Raw genomic sequence first — 22422 nt, forward strand, 5'->3', positions numbered from 1 at the left:
CCACTGCTAAATATAAAATAAAGATCCTGTTATGGAGTGGAGATTGTTGTATAAATGCAGTATCTAGTGAATCACTTAACAAGTGTGTGGCAAAACATTTGGAAACAGCATCATTTTGTGACACATTCTGTGGCTAAAAACTGTTGCAAAAATTTATTTTTCAGTTCTCTGGTTGATTGTGTAACTTCTCGTTTAGCCAATCCTTTTTACTTATGTTGGTTATTTATTGTTGATCGATTCTCCTTGAATTTTCCTTTTGAGCTCTCTTAATTTCCACGTTGAGACTTACTTGCTGAGTTTGATGCTAGTTTACAACCAACTTAAATTTCCTTTGACTGTAGGATACATGTTGATGTAGATAACACCTTCAATCTTGCTGTTTAACTATATTTTTTTCCTTTGTCTTCCTGCTTCCTGTGGTGTGAGAAACAATGGGAAAGGGAACTTAGTGGCATGGTAAGTTGGTGAACTAGTCTGTCACCATTGAAGATTTAATTCTAGGCTTCAGACATAATTAAATAAACATCTTATTTCTTAACCTGTGTTGGAGAAAAATGCTCCTGAAGTTTTGGATGTTGCAGGTAAACAGTTTGAAATACAGGAAAACTGGTCTATCTAGACAGACTTTGGCTCTTGCTGGTTGAGATTATTGTTAATCATGGGTTGTTCCTGTGGCAGGACTCTTTTAATTAGTTGGAAACTTTTAATTAGTTACAATTAAAACTTCTGTCTTCCCTGCCTCCTTGTCTTATCCATTTGGTGTGTAAACTGTTGACAAGAGATTGTGGGATTTTTAAACCCAGAATGGCTGTGATTTTGAGTTGTGGATTTGAATGCTCTCTGATTTAGAGAACATGCTCTCTGATTTAGCTGCTTAATGCTTCATATTTTATTTGTGTGGTTTTTATACCCATGTGTGTATGTGTGTGTATATGCGTATGTGTATATGTATTTTTATATTTAGAAAGTGTTTCAGAAGAACAGCTAGTATGCTGATGTCCTTATGTACTCAAGCTACTATGGTGTGTATTTATACTAATATCCCTTTTTGTAGTTGATTGTCACTGTAAGATTGATTTGATTTGTAAGTTATACTGAACTTGACAAGTGGTCTGTTAATGGAACAATTTTGTCAATTGATTTTTTTTTTTTTTTTTTTGGTCACAAGCTTGGCCGTGTTGGTGTTGTATCCATGCTCAGCTTTAGATTTAAAACCTATACAAAATCCAGAATATATTTCTTCATGTGAATATGAAGTCTTACTGTTTTCACTTTTAGCTCTTTAACTGCTCAACTTCTTCTACTACTCAACTGTAGTCTGAGTTATTTCTGACTTCCTTTTAATTTATTGGATTCAGGTAAATAATTACTTTAAAGTTTTTTAATAGTTTCTGATCCGACTTGCTACGCTTTTGAATAGAATTTTGGTAGGTGAACTTCGTGCTAAAGTGAGTGCCATTTAACATCTAGTTTTTGTCACTTATTTTAAAATACCTGATTTTTGTTTTCTAGTGCATTCCCTTTTGGCCTGAAAATGATGCCAACAAGCTGCTTGTTAGAGTTGAAAATTCTGATCTCCCCCCAAAGAAGATAAATTTTGATAAGCAAGAAAACTGTCTGCTACTGCATTTGGACAATAAGGTAAATGGTTGTCTTCGGAAATTAGGTAAAACAGCATAACTGTTAAATTACCGTTCTCAAAACTTTCTGTCTTCCCATACAAGCAAGTATTGCAATACCTTAGCTGGGGAAAAGATCATGTGTATGCAAGTGTATAATTCTCATTTTCATGCTCTCTTTTTTTTGTGTGTACACATAGGTATAACTAGGTCTTTCATTTTAAGCTCTTCTCTGTGAAGCAGATCTGTAGAAGCTGAAAAAGATTGTATTGCTAGCTTTCTCTAGCCGAGTCTGACAAGTATTTACATTAGTGCTAAAGTAACACTAAGTCTCATCTGGCACTAGTTTTTAAATATATGAGTGTTTTTAATAGAATGTTTTGGAGAGCATTACTGTGTGTGACTTGTTCAAGGAGGATTCCTCTACTACCAGCCTACTATCTAAATTTTGACAGTACAGAACTCCTCCACTAAGTGCAGTGCCTGTTACCTAGTAGTTAGATCAGGGAAATATTTTAAAGATATGTTAAACAGGTTGGTGGTTTGACTAATTGTTGGGTTTATCTTATGAGAGTAAAAGTTTTCCAAAATCCTTAAATGAATTTGCTTTACTAGAAGTTCATTCCATTGTTATTTACTTTATAATTTTACATCTGATAGCTTGGAGGAATTACAGTGGATGTTAACCTGACTGAACATTCTACAGTGATTACCTTTTCTAATTACCATGATGGCGCAGCTCCATTTCTGTTGATAAACCACACTAAAGAGGAAATTATTGAGTATGGACAGAGGTACGTAAGAGTTTTAGTATGGATGTCTGCATGGAGACATGTGGACTGTTAGTTTGTGTATTGTAAGCATGCCTATTTCTTAAGAAGCCTAATTTTTAAGAAATGGCTGTGTAATTTTGTCAGAGCACCTAGAAATCTCTTGTTTTATAAATTGAAGAGAATGGATTGTTCACAGACGAGTGTTATGTAGTGCTACGTGCCTGTTTCTAGAAGTAAAGAAGCTGTTTTGTGAGCTAAAGAAGCTCTCTGGTTTCTTCTTATATAAAATTTGTGGCATTTCCCTCTACATTCCTTTATACTCCTGGTGGGGGCAAAGGATGTGCTTGGCTTTTCCAGAACTGTGTAGATGCTGACTGTGAGAGTAACAAATGAATTGTAGATGTAATTAGGTTTGAGACTTTTACTCTTCTATCATATTTAGTTGAGATTTAGCTGAAAGAATGGGTTAAAATGTTGTGGGAGAGATGAGGAAATGGACTGAAAAATGGGTAGGTAGTTGCATATATTGTGTCAAGCCAGACCAAAACTAAGATTATTTTAACAAATATGAATTACCTGCAATCAGTGAAAATTTGGTTCTGCATCTGCACACAGCTATACTAGTTTTGTTCTCAAGCTGGAATGTCTGTAATGCTTTCCTACTGTACACAGATACTATGCAGTGCTGGGAAGTGTAAGCATGTCTACAGCATCTTTGACCTGTTTCTTTTTAAAAGGCAAACAGCCTCTACCATTTTTTCCTTTCAGTCAGTCAGAGCAGTGTTGTTTAAAGATTTTTACATGAAAACTAGAACTGCTAGTCAAATTAAGCTTGCAGCTGTATGTTCCTGTTTAAAGACAACAGTCAGTTGTTTGCTTTGTTTTTTAGCTACAAAGTTTAGTAGGTTTTGTCTTTTTAGCTGTAAATTTAATAAGTTTATATGTAACTTTTGTAATGAACTATGGAGAATAGAATGGAATATTTCAGTTGGAAGGGACCTACAACGATCATCTAGTCCAACTGCCTGACTATTTCAGGGCTGACCAAAAGTTAAAGCATGTTATGAAGGGCACTGCCCAAATGCCTCTTAAACACCAACAGGCTTGGGGCAGCGACCACCTCTCTAGGAAGCCTGTTCCAGTGTTTGACCACCCTCTTGGTAATGCCCGGTCTGAACCATCCCTGGCTTTGAACCATTTCCCTGTGTCCTGTCACTGGATCCCAGCGAGAAGACGTCGGCACCTCTCTGTCCATTTCCCCTCCTGGGGTAGGCTCCTTTCAGAGAGCTGTAGAAGACAAGTCTGTCAGTTTTTAACTCTATGTGAGGAGGAATGGAGTTAAAAATCTGTCTGAAAATATCCAGCTACTAAACACTACACTTTTTTCCCTTCAGTAGGTCATATAGGGGAAACCTTTCCTAAACAATGGATTTTGAACACACTTTTCTTCTCTTGGAGTATTAATGATAGGCAGCTCAAATCCAACTTAAGGTTTCCCTGTTAAATTGCAAGTGGGGAAGAAAATAAGTATTTAAACTCTACTGTGTATACTTTATTTCTAAAATATATGTGCATATTTTGGAGTGTAAATACTGTTTCTGTGATTGTGCTGAGAATGGTTTTCTGTGTGTTTTTTCATGCACAATTTTGTTTTAAGTTTTCATTTTCATTATTTGAAAAAACAATTAAAGTGCTCTTGTTGAAATGACAGAATGCAAAAGTCATTGACGAAATATTTATTGACACTTTAATATTACTTTGTTCTAGCTCCCTCAGTGAACTGGAAGACTGTCTTCAGCCAAATAAGGCAGTGCTGTACACTTGGGTGGACCCAACAGGATCTAGAAAATTGAAATGGAAATGTGGAAATAGAACTGAGGAAATTACCCCAAAAGAGGTACATTTATTATTTAAATCGTCTTTTAACGCTGTTTTATCCTATTCATCAGTGAATGTATGAAATTCCATATGTAATTAATATGATCAGCACTCTCATATATGAGGTTCAAGTAACAACACTGTTTACTTGAGCTTATGCCAGTAAGCATTGTCTTCAATTCAAAAGCGTGTGTGTGAGAGACTGCTGAAAAACTTCATAATTAAAAATTTCATTTTTTTTCTCGTACCTTTAAAAAAATGTCTTCTGTTGTTGTTCCTGTTGCTAAGACTTTTGCATTCACTTGTGGAGTAGTGATGAAAAAGTTTTTAAAACTTTCCCTCTCTTGTTCATAGGACAAAATGGAAATACTCAGCCTGGATTGTAGAAAAGTGGTCTATTTAGTGTCATTTTTTGAAGGTTTGCAGCGTATTGTCCTGATCACTGAAGATGAGAATGTATTTAAATTGACATATGAAAGTGTAAAAGCAGAACTAGCAGAACAAGAAATTGTTCTGTCTTTGCAAGATGTTGGAATTTCATTGGTTAATAATTATACAAAGCAAGAGGTGTCCTACATTGGAATTACAAGGTACTTTGTGTGCAAACTTACTTTGTGTGCAACAGTCTAAAATGTTTAGCTTTGGGTATTTTCACTTACTGAATTTTATTTTGGGGTGCAATGAAAGAGAAAAAAGAGGTCTGAGTAAGAGTACTTAGACCTAAATCATTATGTTTTCCTGAGAAATGTTTTCACTGTGTTTTATATTAATGCATATGCTTCCTGTATTTGGATGTATGTGTGTTTGCAACACGTAACTGTAACTCTGTGTTGCAAACTTCACAATACATTGAACAGAAGTATTTCCTTTCCATGTAGTTTGGGGAATGATAGTAGGGTTTTAAGGAGCAAGTTCTGTGGGTAGCTTGTGTCAGTGGATTTTTCTGTCTTCATTACAGAAACTGTAATTACTGAATTCGGTGTTGAAAATTTTGATGCACTAACAGCTTGTAGTTCTTTTTAGTTTTGATTGAGAAATTATGGCGACTCCAAGGCTCCAACAGTTTAGGTTTTCTACTACAGCATTTCAGAGGGAAGCAGAATAGAAACTATGTAGTGCTTAAGAAATATGTGCGATATATATTCAAACAGCATTTTTTTTAGAATGCTCAAGGGACACTTGTATATCATTGCCATAATCCACACACTTAAGTATATTCATAGCCAGGACGTTGCTAGAGTGAGGGATTTTTCTCTTGATTAATTCTTTGCACTGCAAAACAAATGAGCAAAAACTTTACATGCATGTATACTTTATTTATTCACATATATAATTCACAAAAAACATTGCAATCCTTGCCCTCACATGAGAAGCCGAGATTGGATAGCTATCTAGACAGCAGAAACTATTAAAATGGCAGCTAATTGCCTAGGTTAAACGTAGTGTTGAGATGTCACTGAATCAGTGTTTTTTGGAAGCAGTCATCCATAGTCATTAGACTAGCAGTGCTTATAGTTTGTACTGTTTTCTTATATAGAGTGGATGTCAACCCCTGGAGAGCTCTTTCTGAGGATGAGAGATTGTTCCTTGGATACAGTGAGGAAAACCCTCAGAGTGTTCCCATTTGTGAATATCTTGTATAAAAAGAATGGAAAAGGCATCTTGTATCTAACTTAATGCAGAAACAAGTTTCACCACACCAGTTCTGGGATCACAGCACATTTAGGAGGTGGTGGCAGGGAAAGAAGAAAAAAAGGTGGGGGGGGAGAAAGGAAAAATCCCAGAATTTCAAGATAGTGCTCTGATTTGTAGCTGGTTTGCCCTTGCCCTTTAGCTTACCTTTTTTTTTGGTGGTTCTGCAATTGGTGTATCTGAACACAGGCACAGATGTAGCTAAAAGGGAGTGGATTAAGGAGCTGTGTCTGGAAAGCTATGCGGTTTGAGGCTATAGAGTAACTTGTGGAAAGAAATACCCTCCACCTGTCTGATAGCGTTGGTTTGTGCCCTATTGTGTGCCTTTGGTTTGACTGTAAGGTGAAATCAAATAAGGAGAACTTCTTACAGAAGCAGTGAAATTGATGAGTCCAGTGCCCTTTAAGGATGATTCATTATTTTGTTGTTTTGTTAATAATAAAAGTAAGAGACAAAAGAAAAGAACTGATTTTAGGGTACCATTTTTTTGAAAAAAAAACAAACCAAACCAAAACAACAAAACAAACAAAACCAAAAACTCCCACCATAAAAATCAGTAGAGGAAACATGTAAACCAAAATCACTGTCTATTGCTTTAGACAGAAAGAGTGAAGAAACTTAACTATCAAAACCAAGAAGCAGTTCAGGAAATTCTTGTTTGCTAGTAAATTCAGCTATGCCAAAATCCATGCGGAAGTATACACAGAAAACTACGTTGAGATTGGAGAATAATGGATGACAGTTCTGTTGAAACTGAGCTTTCTGTTTAAGTATCCTTATATACCCATCTGCATCAAAGCCAGGGGTTATACAGACTTGCTATTAACTTTTTAGTTTTGCGTTGTATTTGAGAGACAGGCTTCAGCATAGTACCCAGAAGGCAGTGGATGATTTAGGTCGCTTTAATTTACTACAGTAGTGCTTTATGATGTGGTTTCTCATTCCATAGTTATAACCTATTAAAAGCCGTACTACGGTAGGTAAAACTTATTTTGAAACAGCTAATCCTTCTCTCTTGATCCTTTTGTTTTCAAAGTTCTGATGTGGTTTGGGAGACAAAACCCAAGAAGAAGTCAAGGTGGAGACCAATGAGTGTTAAACAGACTGATAAATTAGAACAAGAATTCAAAGAATACAGTGAGCTAACTCCTTCAGAAAATAAGATTGTTGAGTTGGAATCAAACGTTTTGGTAATACTGATAGTTCTCTAATTCTGTTGTTTACATGTATACACAGGAAAAATGTATCAATTTTCCTATCTTCAAAGAAACTTCCAGTGAAGATTGAGATAATTGATTTACCTAATCCATTTGAAAACCCTTCTTTATCTCTGTCTAGAAAAAAAATCTTTGGAAAAAAATCCGTAAACATTTGAAAGCTTGCTATAGACTTCTTGTTGTTAGCCTCTGACTTTGAAATTGAAGTGTAACATTTTTGCAGGTCATGGGACTAAATATGCATAAAGCTACAGTGAGGAAGCTTTGCATTTGGTTGATTTGTTATACCAGGGAGGTGGGCAGGGTGTTAGTTTTGTTTTTGTTTGTTTGTTTTAGCACAAAATCTATTTTTCAAGTGCCTTATTGTGGGATAATTCAGCTGTGTCATTCAACCACATACAGGTGAAAAAATCATTCCAGAATAATTTCTGGAATCTAGAAGCACATTATGCTCCAAAAGCTGCTGTCCTTGTCTGTAGATAAATTCTAGATACTCACTAGATTTCTATTACAGTTAAATAAACACGGTATAGGTAAATGAGGTAATTTTTATCTCAGTTGTAGACAGTTCTATTATACTACTCTGCCTTTCCTCTAGAAAGCCATGTCTTAAATCTTAGAAATCCCCTGAATAATGCAATATTTTGTAGTTTGACTTCTATTGAAATTTAGGACAAAATTTGATTGTTTTAAATAAAGGAAAGTTATGACATCTGACTTAAAAGCTGCAAAACTGTTACTGCTAAGCTATTTTTACACTGTTAGTGAACAGTGTAAATTTTAAAGTATATTATAAAAAGCAGTCTTCTGAAACATACAGCATACCAAATTGTCTTTAATAATACAATAGGTATGTTTAACTCCTAATGGAATGAACATGAAAATTCAACAACCAAATGAGATTCCTATCAGAAGGAATTATCTGCCGGCTTTAAAAGTAGAATACAGTTCATCTGCACACCAGAAGTCTTTCAGAATTCAAATTTACAGGATACAGGTGAGTCTTGTCAAAACCCAGTGAGTTATTTATTAAGAAAAAGTAAATTTTATGGAAACTTGGATGTATTTTTCAGAATTGTTTGGATTTGTCACATTTTGAATTTAATTGTACTCATTGCCTTTTACATCAGTGCTTCTCAGTGTTTGGAAATAGTACTTAAATGCTGCTGGAAAAAAAAACCTGGACAAATATGACTGTTCAGGAAAAACACTTAGCATTCATCTTCCATGTTTTTCTTGTGGCCTTTCTTTACAACCCACAAAAACATAGGTACAATTTGTTGTCTTGCATATATTCAAGTTGTTAAATCATTGGCAAAAATTCTGTGTACTGTTTATTACCACCAACTTAGAGAAGCTTTTCATACTATTTGGATTGGATGGTTTAATTCGAAAACAGAATTATTTTGCACCACAATAGTGGCTTTTTTTTTCTGCTTTTGAATTGGTGGAATGCTACAGGTAATGTTCATAATTCTTCTGTTTGTCCTGATTTTAAAATATTTCATTATTGAAAAGCTAATGTGCTACGCCTTGTCCTGTCCTTACCCCTATTAGATACAAAACCAGATTCCTGGAGCAATATTTCCCTTTGTGTTCTATCCTATTAAACCTCCAAAGTCCATCACCTTGGATTCAGGTTTGTTGTTCTAGTTTAACATAATCCTTACTTCTAAAATAACAAGATAATTTGCTTGTACTGAAGTTAACCATGTCACTTTTACCAGGTGAAGTCTGTATAAGCTTACTGGCTACCAATAACACAAATACTAATGTTAGAGATAGAGAATCAGTTTTCTCTACAAAGAAGATATCAGAAAACCATTTAAACAGTTAAAAGTCAGAAGAAAGCAAAATTTCTTTCATCCATTGATAGCATACCTTTCAAGCACATCTTTTTGACGCACTAATTCAGTGCTTTTGGAGAGTGTAATGGGAAGGTTACATTTGGATCAAGCTTAAAACAGGCTTTTGGCAGTTGCATTCAGACCACAACTAAAATTTAATGCTGACTAATATAGGAGAAGAGTTGCCTGCTGAAAATAAGAAAAGCTCAAATTGTTTCATATCTTGATGGTAGTGAATCTGTTGCACCGTTTCTGTATTACTTGCATTTGGAGTTTTGGGGCAGTGAGGATCATTTTCAGTCACCTGATTTTTCCCTACTGCCCCAAATAAATTGTTTCTCTTAATAATGTTGTTTATGTTTTTCTTTTCTTGCATGCAATAGATGACCTAGTGACCTATCTGAAATAAGCTTAACTAATAAGAAGAGATGTGTACCAGTGCTAGTCTAAACTCAAAATTGCTATGTGAGGCACCATTTATAAGCTCTGTAGATGGCAAATTATATTTTGCCTGTTACGTATGTAGCCTTTCAACTTCTCCATTGCTTGAAGCATAGAGCTCAATGTCAGTATACTGTGTGATGAAGTGCAGTCTTCCATTAACTTGTTCAAGGCAGTCACTTGAAAGACCAGAGTAATCTCAGGAGGGATTCTGGATAGAGACAAAGAATACCGCTTGTAATTTTGTACAGAAGCCGATAAGATGTCAGATGTTCATTCTAAAGATGATAAATTTCAAGCTACAGTGCATAAATCTGTGGAATTCTTTCTTATGTTTATATTTTAGTTTATTTTTTTGCATCAGCCATTGGAAAATCTTATTCCGTGACTAGGGAAGTTACACAAGTCTAAGATTATATCAGTATTAAGTTGCTTTTGAATGTAAATAATACATTTTCAGAGATCAGTGAAATAGAATCTTGACATTCCATTTCATCCTTGTCTTCCTATTCCTTTCTTTTCCTGCTCTTTTCCCTGATGTAGTTGTTTGCCAGTCATATCCATTATGTAAGCCTGCTTTACAGGACTGAGAAAACCTTGAACGTATATGACATTTTCATATTAAACATATGGAGGAATGTGTATCATATAAAAGTCTGTGCTGATCTCTTTTTATTTTACAACTTCGTAGCACCAAAACCATTTACGGATGTCAGTATTGTCATGAGAACTGCAGGACATTCACAAATATCTCATATTAAGTAAGTATTTTGCCATGTTCCGTCTCTTTTGCTATTGATTATGTTTAATGAAGCTTTAACATTAAAATTATTATGGGGCAAACATAATGCAAGATAATTTACACCAACTCATTCTTGGAAAGATCAGAGCACTTAAAAAGAGATGAAAGCTCAGCCCACTTTATTGTCCACATAATTGCAGAGTAAAGAAATTATTTTTAAGTGTCTTTTTAATGCAGATTTTTAGTCTTTTTTGATTTAGAAAAAAATTGTGTTTAATGGGGCTGTATACATTGTTAAATGTTGCTACTCAATTAAAATAGTTCTGGTTACAGGAAATGCGTTTATCTTAGACTACTATGGGAAGCCTTCTTTCTACCAGTAATGATGAATCCCTCAAAAAAAAAATTCCCCAAAAACCCAAGAAAAAACCCCAAAACAAAAAAAGACGAACAAATCCAGTTCCTGAAGTCAATACATAAGTGGCCTAAATGTCCTAGATAAAGTTTTACATGTTTACATTTTTGTAAAGCTTCTTAATAATTGTTTTTTGTTTCATGTGTAGGTATTTTAAGGTCCTGATTCAAGAAATGGATTTCAGATTAGATCTTGGCTTCCTATACGCACTAGTTGAATTCTTTACACAGACTGATGTGCCGAGTGACCAAGAGGTAAAGACATTTTGTTGTTTAAAGATTAATAGATTTTAAGTTTGTAATTATTCAACTTCTATTAACAAGTAAAACCAACTTGATCTTTTGTGTCCCTAACTAATTGCTGTGTTTGGGACTAATAAGAAGCTGTGAGGTTTTTTAAGAGTTACCGTTGCCTGAGGCAAACAGTAAACTCTTTCCTTTATCCTCCTCACAGGCTATGCAAATGCAAAGAAAGCTTCAAAATGTTCTGAAAAGAATAAAACTGATGCAGTTGTAGACTCTTTGGTCTTACTAATGCCTGAGGCATCTGTTAATTAAGAACCCAAGACAGGAAGGAAGTGAAAATAATACTTTTAATGTAGCTTATTTTAAAAAATAAAAATAAAATCTAGGAAGATCTTGACCAGGAAATCACTGAAAGTTATCTGCCCATGAGATCAAGAGAATGTAAAAGGAATGGGGAGAGAGGTTGATTAGAAAGTGAAAGTGCCTTCGGTAATTGTATTCAAAATTATAAAATTGGAAGATTAAAGTAGTTTACATGTTAATACTAAGTGGAGAGGTGAGGGCAGTGGGAGGGACTTGAATTACTGTACACAGAGAATGAGAGGAGTTTGTACAGTAGAAATAAAATTAAATATAATAATACAAGGTGCAAGGTAGTCTTCTTGAGAAATAATAATGAAAACTTCAGATACAACGTAAAGCCACAGAGGAGCCAGAGTTGGATTTGCCAAAGAAAACCAAAAAAGATGATAAGCTGCATAGATACAATGCAGTTCTGATGTATATTGGGCATGCTATTCTTGAGTACTAAAATATGAATGTCAGTACACAATGAACTGACAATAAATTATTTAGCAAAAAGTGTACTGGTTTTGTCTGTATTTCAAAAATGCTACTAGTAAAAAATGAACTCGAAATACTTGCATAAAAGATCTGCCTGGATTAGTAGAGCAAAAAGGTCCTTTCTGATGCCGCATTAAAAGGTATAGCCTTACTGTGGCAAGTGAAAGTTACGCTGGAAAGGCAACTTACTTTACTTTTATTTCCCTATATCTACACATCAGAGATTAAAAAGGTATTACTGCTCAGGGATTATGCTAAAATAAGGAGAAAATATTAAAAAATTGCTCCATTGTAAATATAAATTGAAAATTAGAAACAAGTGTGGAACAACGAGAGAACTAATTTCTGGAATAATATTTCAAGCAAGATAGGAATCTTGTTAAAATTTTGTAAGTTCACAGCAGAATAAATTGATGTAAGACTTGTCTGCTATGGGTTGTAGTTCAGTAGATATTTTCATCTAAGTAAATTTGCTGTTCTTGCATGGTGTAATATATTAAATGTGCCCTCAGTTTCCTACTTTTATTTCTTAAGCATATGGAGTTCTTTGTTTTTAGTGTTGAAAAGAAGATTCTGATTTTTGTGGGTTATTTGTAGCTTGTTTTCTGGCCTGTGATAAAGGAAAATTAAATATGCTGTCCAGTTCACAGAAAGCTTATGTGGTTACCTTGAATTTGGGGTTATCAGTCATGAAGATTTAGTTGATTCTTCCTAGTCCTGTGTCTTTTCTGTTGCTGTAATTTGAAGCCTGTGGGGTCTTTGCAGAGCCTTAGTGGCACTACAATTTTGGAAAGGCTCAAAATATTATTGCTTATTGAGTTAGGAACACTTGTCTCTCAGTGTTAATGTAATTTTTAAGTAAATTTTTAACTTAAAGAATGGGATCCTTTCTGGTGAGAGGCACCTTCTCTAAATCAAGACCTAAGCATGTATTTCTGTATAGTCTTTTCTTAATTAACTCTTGAAGCAAAACTGAGTAATGTCATTTTTTTAAAGGCTGGATGAGTGCAGTTTTGTTAAATATCATAAACTTAATTAAACGTCTTTAAAATATAAGTAGTAAGAATGAGCAGTCTAATTAATGAAATATAAGGAAATTTGAAGAGTTCCTTAAACAAAGCAGACTTTAATGAACATTAATAATGTTATTTTAGAATTGTTTCAGATATTTTCATATGTGGGAATATGTAGTCTAAACAGCAGGTTTCCCAGCAGTGTGCTAGGGCATACAGTCTGTTATGTCTGTCGATACCAGGTGTACCTGTAAATTCTAGATTATTGTGGTGATTTGAAGAATTATGTTAATTTTCAGTGCATGGTTGTGTAGTGGAAAAAATACATTGTTGTATTTTATTCTCTCTTTCTCCTCCCAGTGGAAAGATCAGGACTGTGAGCTGAATCACTAAATCTGGAGATTAGTGTAGGCCCTCTTCTGCACTTTCATTTTTAGTGGAATTGACAGGACCTGAACCAGGCATATTTTTAGGATTTGATCCCTGCTTAATATTTAGTGCCTTGACTGTTTTGCTTGTTTAAGTAGCCAGGTGGAACCTGAAAGGACCTCTCACATTATTTTCAGTTATAACTTCATTTTCTTTGACTGGTTGAGCCTTTTCTTAATACAACTTCAGAATTGTTACTGTTAAAAAGTCTTTAAATTTTTTTGTACTTGACTAATTCTTCAAAAACTGTTGTAGAGGAGCTCTTTTGAAGGAGAAAAGAGAAAATGGCTAGATGGAGGTCTTCTCAGAGTATGTGAAAGTCTAGTCTCTAACACAAAATAGGCTTTAGTCTATTTTTTTGTGATCAAAAACCTAAGTGCTATTACTGTGTCTTGAAAAGAGTATATATGTATGCACTTTGTTTGACCCAGATAAAACTTGTCGAAACTTTACTTGAAAATATTCGGTATTTGAACTTGGATAAAAAAAAAAAAAGGATTTATTTTTAAAAGTATTAAATAGATGTATGTTGGATTGTCTTTTTGTACATATGTTTCCCCTTCTTCATATGAAAAAAGGCAGCAAGTAAACTCTAACTAAAAGTTCTCTAAAATGTCAGTTCTGGGTAAAAAAATAAGATCAGGAGAGTATAAGTAGCATTAGTCAATGTCTTGCATGTCAGCATGTTAGCTTTATATACTCTAAATTTTAAAGTAATATTTTTTTGAAAATGCATTCACAGCTAGAACTTTTCAAAAAGGATGTTGAGTCTCTTCAAGAAGAACTGATGAGTGTGTCATCAATGGATACGTCACAAATCAGCTTGTATGAATACTTTCATATCTCTCCAATTAAGGTACACCTTTTTCAAAGTACAGCCTGTATTTGTTCTCTACCAGAAGAATTTTTGTCTCCTGCAGGGTAGTAAGCAATGGAAATGAAGAAATATAGAGCTGATCAAAAATACAATAAAAATGTCCCAGGAAATTACTTTCTTTGTTGCCACTAACTTGTGTGGGGTTTACATTAATATTTATTATTTACATTAAAAATTCATTATTTCATTCCTATCCATGACTTTCTTAATGTACCATAATTCTTTTTATTATTTGAGATGCTTGCAAAGTGGTACAGTTTGTGTTGTGGATTGGTGAGTGAGATCATTTCTAAAAAACACGTACAGCCAGCATTACTGTGCAATGACATTTTCTGCTTTATCATTACTTACTCATTGGAAAAGCAGTTTTGTTTTTTGACTCCAGTAAAGTCTACTTTTGGCTGCTTCCCCATTCCCGTAAACATTCAGGTACAGCTGTTGAATAGTATGTGCATACTTAGTGGAAACAACAGCCTGTTTGCCCAGATCTCTCTCATGCATTTTTAGCTTACTGGTCTTCATTTTTTTATTATTGCATAGCTGATGTTCTTAAAGCTGTGATGGCACTTTGTAGGGTCTATGACAGTTCTGCTATTAGAGCAGGTAATTCCAGCAAATGCTTGACTAGCTTTATGTAAACAGCTCAGCCTAACTCGTTCCAAGTATATTTTGTAGCTGTTTCACTGTGTATTCATTTAGATGTTCATAGGTATGTAGCCAGTTGGTTTATCACAAAAATTGCTCAGGACTTGACAAAAGTAAAATGCGCTTTACATGTTAAGATAACAAAGTGAATACTTTGTAACAAAGTAAACAAAAGCTTATTCTTGAATTATTCTGTCATATTTGACTGGAAAAATTAAGGATGGGATAAATGGGCTACACGTTCTAATAAAAGAGTGGTCTTTAACAGTTGTGAAGTCAATGTAGAGCTGTGAATTGAGTGACAATGATTCTGCAAGACAAGCTGTCTGTCTTTGAAATGAGCTATAATTAACCTTTGTTACACTGTAAGATAATGGCACATTGTGTTGTCTTCAGAGAATCAGAAACAGACATAACTTCTTTTCATCTGATTTTGAAAACTGCTGAATACACTTGCGCACTATAGAGCCCTTTGATCAATTTTCCTGAATGATTTTCTGGTTTGGGACTGTCACCTTAATTTCTGTGAAACAAATATTTCGGTTAATTCAGGTCTGTGCAGGTGGTTTTTTTCTTGTATACATATTTCAGGGTTTATTTAGCACCTGTAAAACTAGTGTTAAATATTTGTTTTCAGGCTTTGAATTCTCATTCTTGCTTGGGTATCATGCTCTGTTATCATTTTTGGTCTGCTTTGATTTTTGGTGTTAAAGAAACAAGATGTTGTGGAAACAAGCTGATAACCTTAATTATAGTTAAAAGATTCTAGACGCCTTAACTGAAAGCATGACTAACCAATTTCAAGTCCTTGTTTTCTTAAAGGTAGTTCCAGTTATTTGTTTTTACTTTAAATGTCAGTAAAATAATAATACCGTATGTGGTGTATTTATGTTCTCTGTTATGAAGTCAGTCCGATTTCAGTCAAGAATAGAAATGGCTTATCTCGATTTTGTAAAAAAACTAAAAGATAGAAACATAATACTTCTAATAGCCAACCATGTTATATATCTCGTTTTTATCCTTTAGTTACACTTAAGCTTTTCACTCAGTACGGGTGGAGAAGATAGTAACAAAGAAGAAAGAAAGAATGAATTGATACCACTTCAGTCCTTGAATCTCCTGCTGAAGAGTATAGGAGCCACCCTCACAGATGTACAAGATGTTGTCTTTAAGTAGGTTAAAAATATGATTGGAAAGATTACTTCCAATGATTAAACCAGTACTGTAAGATTTTATGTTAGATTTTATTTTGCTCTGCATAATAAGGACTTAATTTTTCCTCTTTCCTTTTCTTTTTTTTTAGGTTGGCATTCTTTGAACTCAGCTATCACTTCTGTACTACACAACAGCTCCAATCAGCTGTTGTAAGGCATTATTCAAAACAGGTTAGAATAAGTACCTTTCAGTATTTCTGTAAACTTATATTTTGAAAGCACTACTGTGCACTTTGGTTCTATGGAAATAAATAAAATTACTTTCAGCCTTGTACGTTTGTACGAAGGCTAACTACATAGACACATACAAAATGATTAATTGTTAGTTGGATTCTGTTGACTTTATTTTGCGGGAAGTACTGTTTCCAAATTACAACTAGAGGAAAAGTGGCATGGATAACAAAGCAACTTGCTGGAATGGGTAGTGGAATATGCAGAACTGGCATCAAGGTGTTAATGCTTTTTCTTGGAGTTAATGCGTTTTCTTGGACTAGTAGTATTTGAATTATGATCCGTCGTTGGCCTTTGTGTACTGTTCAGGTACTGTCATCCAGTGGAGAGAATCCAGCAGACACGTTTTTGCCCAAAAGAATTAGTCCTCTTCTATGCATTCATCATTAATAATCAGGGATTCTTTGGATGTATTAATTTAGTGCTCTGTCCATCATTAAAGGAGAAAAAAACCGATACAGGTTTTTAATTAGGGAGCAAGTTATCTGTTCTCTGACCCTTCCTTTTCCCAGAGGGAAAATTTGAAATCTCCCAGGAGATGCTCAACCTTTTTTTGAAAAATTTAATTACATTTTGTATAGATGTAGTTACAGTGTTTTGCAGTGACTATCAACAAAATTTTCTGAGCATGTCCAAATCTTGTCCTGGAGTATGAGAACAATCTAGGTAATGTTCTTGCTTTGTAAAATCTCAAGGACATTAATGTCAGTTATTTGTGAAATGCTTATAAGTAGTAATGTTTATTTGCCTGAATTAATATGATTCACTCACTGTAAGATCCTTTTTGATACAACTACTACTTTTTCAGATAGTTTTGAGGTTTTTTTATATTAAACTGATGTTACTTCCACTTTTTTTTTTAAATCTGGGTGGATGTACTACACTGTTCAGCTTTGTTTTAGTGTAATTCCTGAAATGTTTTTACTAATAACTGTTTTTATTTTAGGCTATTAAACAGATGTATGTTCTTATTCTTGGCCTCGATGTCTTGGGTAATCCATTTGGATTCATAAGAGGCTTGTCTGAGGGAGTAGAAGCATTCTTTTATGAACCTTACCAGGTAAAAATTTCTGCTGCCTTTTTATGAAATGTAGTACAAGTAGATAGATATGAATTATATTAAAAATGTGGATATATTAATACCTTTTAAAGTTTTAAATTTAGATTTAGAATTGAAAATTTAAAGTGAAAGTGCCAGGAAAAGTTACTGGAATGCTCAGGTGAGATAAAGGAGAGAGTAGTCCATTTAACTTAATTCACAAAAGACTTTTCCTTATGGTTCTTATTTTTAAAAAAAAAATCAGCTTTTTTTCCATTTGCCTTAAAATAAGCAGACTTCAGGGAATGAATTAGTATTCTAAAATAGCCTTTCTTTCTCTCACAGGTGCTCTTGTGGGCCCTTTGACACTTTATCACTCAGTCTCATGCTCTTGTTCTTTGTTATATATAAATTACAATAAAAATGTAGGATTTAAAAATAGATAATGCCTACTATTTGAAGCTTAACATAAATGCATCCTTTTTTTATCTTAGGGAGCCATCCAGGGTCCTGAAGAATTTATAGAAGGAATGGCACTAGGACTTAAAGCACTAGTAGGGGGAGCTGTTGGTAAGTTTTAGCATTGTAACGGTAGTATACTTAACGATAAGCCATATAGGCGAGTATTTGTAAATTGCATTGGCGTTTTACTTTTTGTTTTCCAACAGGTGGATTAGCCGGTGCTGCATCGAGAATCACTGGTGCTATGGCAAAAGGAGTAGCTGCGATAACTATGGATGAGGATTACCAGCAGAAAAGGAGAGAAGCCATGAATAAACAGCCCACTGGTCTGAGAGAGGGCATCACTCGTGGCGGAAAAGGACTAGTTTCTGTAAGGAGAAAAAAAATTATTAAAAGACTAACGAATTTTATGCAGGCAAGAGTAACAAATATAGAGGCTGACGTAATCAGTAGAGAGTTGTTACTCTTTATTTCAGTTCTAGTTTTGCAAATATGTGGCCACAATGGAGTGGTATTTTTAAAGAAAAATATGCGTGGGTAGAAGAGAATGCAGCTCTGTGAAGCATGTGCCTCTAATTCTGTTAACTTGTAGTGAATTTTAGAATACTACAACACATGTACTTTGAGGCTATTCATGTACTTTGAGGCTATTCAAATGAGGCAGTAAGAAAAATATGAAAAAAAATGAAAAATACAATCAAAGCATATTCATGATGCCTCTTGTTTCTCTTGGTAGGGTTTTGTCAGTGGCATAACAGGAATAGTTACAAAACCAATAAGAGGTAAGTTTAGGTATTCTGATGTATTAACTGTTCATATGATGGTGAATTTTTGAAATTTGATGAGACATTATAAATCTGAGTTATAAAACTTTTTAACAAGATTTTATATTCCTACTGACTTTTAGTTTAAATGTTGTTTATGTGAACTTTGTGTGGAGGAGACTATGTAATTGCATGTCAAATAAGATTTGTAATTAAATGGTAATTAAGTTTCCTAAGATTGTAATAAAAACTCAGTGTTTTATAATGATTTGCTGCACTTAATCCTTTTAGGAGCTCAGAAAGAAGGAGCAGCTGGTTTTTTCAAAGGTGTTGGAAAAGGCTTAGTGGGAGCAGTAGCTAGACCTACTGGAGGAATCATAGACATGGCAAGCAGCACATTTCAGGGTATTAAAAAGTAAGTAAAATAAGTATGAAGAATGACAAGGCATGAAACAGACAATAGTAGTAGCAGTAGTACATTGTGTCTTCGTGTCACTTCTGCGTCAATGTTTCTGGATCTCTCAAGTTTGTCATTAATACAGGTAAACCAGAAAGAAATCTTATCCATATTGTTATTTATATAATAAATAGGTGGCTCTTTAAAAAATACACGGTCAATAGCATTTATAAAACATAACATCAAATCATGAGTATTTCTAGGATTGCCAAAGAAAATAGTTTAAAATTAAGCCTCAGCGATCAGACATACTTCAATTGCTTGTTTTTTCATTTTACCCTAAATATACAGGGGAAAAAACACTTCTCAGCTGCATCAGAAGTTACTTTTTATATTATTACTACTATATGAGATGAGTTCCCAGACTACTAGGTCATGCCAGGATCTGTCTTGGTTGTTCAGACTGAGAACTCTGTTAGGACTGCAAATTGAATACTGTGATATTCTCACTTTAATAAACCCATTGCTGTAGGTTATCTCACACGGTCGTGTGTAAAGAAGTAAGAGAAAGTGTTTTGAGGGGGCATTTAGTAGCTTTGTCTGAATACAGCTGTTTAATGGCCCTGTTCTCAGTGAGCTGGACCACTCTCACTGCCATAAGATTGCCAGTCTCTGTTTTCCACTTCAAGTTCTTCAGCAGAGAAATGCAAAAATATCAGAGCAGAAGTTCTATATGGTACAAATGTCTTTAAGTTTTGAAGTACAATACTTAGACACTAATTAAGTATTGCAGGCAGGTGCTGCTCTGTGCCATCTAATTTTTTAATAATCAATCTCTGAAATAGATTTCTGAGTAAACTCTATTCCTGTTTCATAGAGTAGCTACTCAATGTCTATTAATAGGCAAAAGTACACATATAGACAACATCAGTTCCTGTTCTAGTACTTGAATTTAATTTGTATTTAAAATAATTTAGAGCCTGTGCTCAGTATTATAGCTGAGTAGAGATACTGACGCATACCTTAAATTTGCTGATTTATTGTCAGAGTTGCAGATTCATCAGAAGATGTGATAAGCCTGCGCCCACCTCGCTTCTTTGGTGAAGATGGAGTTATTAGACCTTACAGATTAAGAGATGGAACTGGAAGTCAAATGTTACAGGTGAAGGAAATGAAAGATAATTTGACATACATTTTAACTCATCATATGTTGAAATAAATAATTAACAGAATTTCCCATTTCTTAAATTCCCTACCACCCCTTACCTAGAAACTCAGTAGTCAGGAATTTTCATGTAATTTATTAGGCTTATGACCACTTTGGTGATTTACTTTCTGTTAAAGAACTTTTGAGAAAGATGCCATAATTTATACCAGTATAGCCGTAGAGGTTTGTGCAAGATACAAAGCATTTTGAAAGAAGAAAAATGTTATATGGATAATTAAAAAGGTTTATATCTTAAATTTTTAATTTTGATAAACATGATGGTTTTTTCAGTAATTTTATAATACACATTTTAAACAGTGATTTTTTTAATCTCACTTTTAGGTAAAATAGAATTTTAAACACACTTAAAAGAGCTGTATTTGTGCCATACTACAGCCATTGAAAGAATGTAAAGAGTTTTGAAGTGAAATACTGTTTGCATGAAGAACAGCAGTTATTCTTTAACAATTTAGCTGCCATTTAAGCAAATTCACCTCAGATATCAAAGTGGAAATAATTTCAATTGTTATGCAGCTTACAAAGTTGCTATTTTTTTCTCTGTTAGAATTAAAACTTCATTTTAGCAATACTAAAACATAAGAAATAAAGTAGTAATCAGTGATTGCGTGAATGTAACCAGAATTTTTAAAGTGCACATTGGAGCCACAATGTGCCAGGGAAAGAGAGGTGATATAGAAATAACCTTTTTGGACAAGTAAATAAGAATAAATTAGCCTTTGGAGAGGATTTTAGACTATTTTGAGAATTGCCACAGCTGTTTGTTTCATGTCGAGTTCCAGTCTGGCTGTTTCTGTTTCTTCTGCATTTCATTAGTCTGTTGTTTGTTTTCTGTTAGAAGAGGATTGTCCTGTTTGGGGCATCTCAGCTATGTTCGCCATACCATTCACTGGTTCAGTAGACTGTGAAAGTTCTTTAGTTCTTTTGTAATAAATAGTATGCCTCTCCCTTTCTTCTAATGAGGTAGCTTTAACCTGTGCTCTCCAATTTACAGCTAATGTTATAAAGCAGTATTACCTTAACTAGAGCATAATTGGAAGCTACTGCTAACGAATGGCATAAACTTATTGCTAATCTTTCTCCTCTTTTTGGTAAGAAAATTAATTCCAAAACATCTCCTTTTCTGTTTTAAAGCATACCACTAAAACAAATTCTAGCAAGCCAAGAGTCAGCTCTAATGTGCAGACTTCTGTAATGACTACATTGCTTTTGCTTCTTAAATTTGTACGTGTTTGCATTTTGGTTTTTTTTTTCTGAGAAATCTTTGAAAAATTCTGCAATGTAATAATGTAATTCTAATTTTTCTCTGTTGCATGGTTGAGTACAATACCACCACCTTCCCTTAGCCAACTTGTAAAAGCATAAAGGCATTGCCTTGTGTAATACCTGTTATATTTTGTGATGGCAGCCACCACCTGAAAGTAGCTAAAGTTGAAAAATTGTATGTTTCATATTGGTTTTCAGTACTGAAAACTCTAAAGCAGAGCTACTCTTGAAGAAATGCTTTGAAAGCTCCAGACAGGTTTATAATTCTCCCTGTAGACAGTCAAATCAGCAAATAATGAATTTTTTTTTTTCCAGATACTAATTTCTGATATAGTATATTTAACGTCTTAATCTTATTTTACCCTCAATGTACTAATATTTTTGGTTCTTAATGTTTCTGGTTCTAGAGATACTTGTTTTGAATGACACTCAGTGTATTACATGTCCCCTAGCTGAACAAGTTTGAATAGCGTAATATTTTCTTGTGGGAGAATAAAGGTTATTCTCCCCTTTGTATTATTTCTATGCATACAGGTCTGGTGACTGGCCCCACTGCAGTCACTGTGTTGTAGCATTTTCAACAGATTATGGGATTAGATTGTAATAAAAGTTCTTTTAGCAATTTAGAGATTGTATATGCTGATTAAAGGAAATAGGATATATGTGATTTGGTGTGCTCATACTGTGTCGTAAACCAGGATGTCACTTCAGAATTTCTTTGTTTTCTGGGGTTTTATTTTGCTTTAATTGACAAATTTTCCAGACAAACCAATACTTCTAAACTAATATTTCTGCTTTCTTCTTCTTTTACCATGCTTTCAGAAAAGACAGGCCTACAGGGAATGGACTAAGACTCACAGTAGTAGTGATGATGATGACAGTTAGGATAATACGGACTGATTACAGATGTACATGGCCTTTGTCACGTTCTTTTGACCTTTAAGTATTAAATGTTGCTGCTATAATTCCCACTGAGAAATTTGGGTTGTTGATATAAAATTCTTATTTTTAAAAATGTGCATAAAGTATGTGGGGAAATAAACTGTATGATGAGTGCTAGGCAAAGGAGCAAAGAATATAATAAAAGTAGTCTTACAGATAAAACTGGACATAAGAAGAAAATAGTATTGAATAGTATGAAGAAATAG

At 34.2% G+C, this 22422-nt stretch overlaps 1 protein-coding gene across 2 annotated transcripts in view; it reads left to right on the forward strand.

The window, feature by feature from the left end:
* VPS13A (vacuolar protein sorting 13 homolog A) overlaps positions 1-22422 on the forward strand; it is a 108453-nt gene that overhangs the window by 72951 nt on the left and 13080 nt on the right. The window contains exons 51-69 of one of the 2 annotated variants that reach the window (XM_086479475.1): positions 417-456; positions 1513-1641; positions 2280-2413; positions 4160-4289; positions 4625-4860; positions 6999-7152; positions 8030-8176; positions 8737-8818; positions 10159-10228; positions 10773-10878; positions 13897-14010; positions 15703-15848; positions 15980-16061; positions 17068-17181; positions 17655-17730; positions 17829-17992; positions 18359-18404; positions 18678-18801; positions 19831-19945. In XM_086479475.1, the coding sequence (XP_086335601.1) occupies positions 417-456; positions 1513-1641; positions 2280-2413; positions 4160-4289; positions 4625-4860; positions 6999-7152; positions 8030-8176; positions 8737-8818; positions 10159-10228; positions 10773-10878; positions 13897-14010; positions 15703-15848; positions 15980-16061; positions 17068-17181; positions 17655-17730; positions 17829-17992; positions 18359-18404; positions 18678-18801; positions 19831-19945 (2209 nt within the window). The remainder of the gene's footprint in view (positions 1-416; positions 457-1512; positions 1642-2279; positions 2414-4159; positions 4290-4624; positions 4861-6998; positions 7153-8029; positions 8177-8736; positions 8819-10158; positions 10229-10772; positions 10879-13896; positions 14011-15702; positions 15849-15979; positions 16062-17067; positions 17182-17654; positions 17731-17828; positions 17993-18358; positions 18405-18677; positions 18802-19830; positions 19946-22422) is intronic. The other variant, XM_086479474.1, reaches the window with a different exon arrangement.

The sequence above is a fragment of the Leptosomus discolor genome, chromosome Z (assembly GCF_034619465.1).
Source record: "Leptosomus discolor isolate bLepDis1 chromosome Z, bLepDis1.hap2, whole genome shotgun sequence".
NCBI lineage: Eukaryota > Metazoa > Chordata > Aves > Leptosomiformes > Leptosomidae > Leptosomus > Leptosomus discolor.